The sequence below is a fragment of the Lathyrus oleraceus genome, chromosome 7 (assembly GCF_024323335.1).
Source record: "Lathyrus oleraceus cultivar Zhongwan6 chromosome 7, CAAS_Psat_ZW6_1.0, whole genome shotgun sequence".
NCBI classification, from domain to species: domain Eukaryota; kingdom Viridiplantae; phylum Streptophyta; class Magnoliopsida; order Fabales; family Fabaceae; genus Lathyrus; species Lathyrus oleraceus.
The window spans coordinates 504,865,488-504,868,307 of NC_066585.1; the positions used below are offsets into that span (position 1 = coordinate 504,865,488).

Below are 2,820 nucleotides of genomic sequence, written 5' to 3' on the forward strand. Positions count from 1 at the left end.
AAACATAATGTAATAATATAACAGTACAACAGACAAACAGAGGAGAATGAGAGCTTTATTATAGTGAGCAGAAATGGAAAGAGTTACAGAAAAGGGGATGTAACCCTAGATCTGACAAGAGTTAGGCTCATAATAGGAAGTTATAGCTCCCTATACATGCTAGTATATCACTATAATCCAAGATGATATCTACATTCTCTCTCTGATTCCTTATATCGTGGAAATGGGATGCAAGGTGTTCTCCTCACTCAAGCCACGACACTGTATTGTAACTAACTAGCCACCAATTTCATTCTTACCCTTCCTTCTAGAATAAACTTTCCAAGTTTGGGGTCCACTTGGTTCCCTGTATATCAGTTACTCACGTGGCAATTCTTTCTCAACTAATTGGGGCCTATCAATACCCTCTCCTTCCGCAATGGCCATGTCCTTAAGGCCGAACTTTGGAAATTGGCTTTTGATCATTATCTCATCCTCCAAGTTGCTTCTTTTGTTGTTTTGCCCTTCCAATGTACCAGGATTTGTCTGATTTCTTCATCTTGTTTTTTCACCTTCCTAGTAGCTAGTACCACCTCTAGTTCATACACTTCAGTATGTTCCTCCAATATATCTGGTAACTCATCCTCTTCATGATAACGGCCCACAACTTTCTTGATACATGAAAAATAGGGTGCACCCTGGACCCATCAGGTAGCTTTAGTCTGTATACCACTGCTCATATCTTCTCAATAATGGGATAAGGACCGTAGTATCTTGCTGCTAATTTAACACTAATTTTGGTCACTACCGACTGCTGCCTATGAGCTATAAGCTTGACAAATATCCATTCCCCACATGCAAAAATCATGCCAGTGTGTTTCTTATCAGCTTGACTTTTCATTTTCTCTTGTGCTCTCAAAAATTGGTTCCTCAATTGTCTCAAAGCCTCTTCTCTGTCCAACAAGTCCTCTACACAGCTTTCTACTCTAGTTTATCCTTGAGTCCATTGAATTAGTTTTGGAGGTGGCCTCCCATAAACTACCTCAAATGGTGTTCTCTCGGTAGCAGCATGAATCGTTGTTTTAAACCAATACTCGGCCCAGTGTATCCAAGTTACCCATGTCCTAGGTTGACCCGCAATGAAGCACCTCAAATAGGTCTCCAAACACTTATTAACCACTTCTGTCTGACCATCCGATTATGGTGATATGCGATACTCATTTTCAACTTATTTTCCTGCAGTTTGAACAACTCCTTTCCAAAAACTGCTCATAAAAATGGGATCCCTGTCACTCACAATGGAAAGAGGTATACCATGGAGTTTGACCACCTCCTTACCAAATACTTCGGCAATACTTCTAGCAGTATATGGATGTCGCAGAGGAATAAAATGAGAGTACTTGGATAGTCTGTCTACCACCACCAAAATAGCTTCGAAGCCTTTTGATTTGGAAACCCGGTGATGAAGTCAATCGATATATCTTCCCAAATTTGATGAGGAATGGGTAGAGGTTGTAACAAACCTCATGGAGATGAAGTTATGTACTTCTTTCTTTGGCAAATGTCGCACCTTCTTACAAAGTCTTGTACGGTTCCTTTCATGCCTATCCAATACACATTAGCAGCTAATCTTCTATAAGTTTTGTAGAACCCTGAATGTCCTCCATGGGGTGTTGAATGTAATTCCTATAACAATGTAGGAATTAACAAGGACTTAATGGAAATCACCAACCTACCTTCATACATCAAGACCCATTGCTTGTACTCATAACCCGGCCATGATTCTGCATTCTATTGGACCCCTGCTATTATTCTCTACAACCTTTCATCCTGTTGATTTTTTATTTTAATATGTTCCTCTTGAAGCCATCTCCATTGGTAATTCATGGTAGCTAACTCCCCTCCCTCATGAATTTTGGATAAAGCATATGCCCCTTGCTCAATTTACCCTGTTTGTACACAATCTCAAAGTCATAACCCAATAATTTAGCAGTCCAGTTCTGTTGTTTTGCAGTTACAATTCTCTGTTGCAGTAGCTGTTTGAGGCATTTTTGATCAGTTGATACTACAAATTTTCTTCCCAACAAGTATGGTCTCCAGTGCTGGATTGCTAAAACTACTGCCATCAATTCCTTTTCATATGCAGATTTAGCTAAATTCTTCACACTAAAGGCCTTGCTGTAATATGTTATTGGCTTCTTATCTTGCATCAAGATCGCCTATATTCCTCCTCCTGAAGCATCACACTCAATCAAAAAACTCTTGGAAAAATCTGGTAAAGGTAACACAACTGCTGATGTAAGCCTCTCCTTCAACTCGTCAAAGCCTTGCTGAGCTTCCACTCCCCATTTGAAACTATCCTTCTTGGTAAGCTCAGTTAATGGTCTAGCAATTTTTCCATAATCCTTTATAAACTTCCTGTAATATCCTGTGAGTCCTAAGAACCCTCTCACCCCTTTTACATTCTTAGGTTGTGGCCATTGCATCACACTGGTCACCTTTCTAGGATCTACAGCTACATCGTGTTCTGTGATCATGTGCCCCAAATACTCCACACTTTGTTGGGCAAAAAAACACTTCTTCTTGTTAGCTACTAGGTTGTGATTAGCTAATAAACTCAACATTTCCTCTAAATGCCGCACATGAGTCTCTTAACTCTTGCTATAGACGAGGATGTCATCAAAGAAAACCAGCATGTGTCTCCTTAACAAAGAACGAAAAACATCATTCATTAGGCTTTGGAACGTTGATGGAGCATTCATGAGTCCGAACGACATCACAAGGAACTCATAATGTTGTTCATGTGTCCTGAAAGTCGTTTTGCACACATCAGATTCCTTC

The 2,820-nt window shown here is 40.0% G+C and overlaps 1 protein-coding gene across 1 annotated transcript; it reads right to left on the reverse strand.

The window, feature by feature from the left end:
• Positions 1-2,198: 2,198 nt before the first annotated feature.
• On the reverse strand, positions 2,199-2,603 carry LOC127104617 (uncharacterized mitochondrial protein AtMg00860). Its single transcript, XM_051041796.1, has one exon. It carries the CDS (start codon positions 2,601-2,603, stop codon positions 2,199-2,201), a length of 405 nt encoding a protein of 134 aa, XP_050897753.1.
• Positions 2,604-2,820: the final 217 nt, after the last annotated feature.

Coding starts and splice junctions, on each gene's coding strand:
- LOC127104617 (XM_051041796.1), bottom strand. CDS start 2,603: ATGTTGAGTTTATTAGCTAATCACAACCTAGTAGCTAACAAGAAGAAG.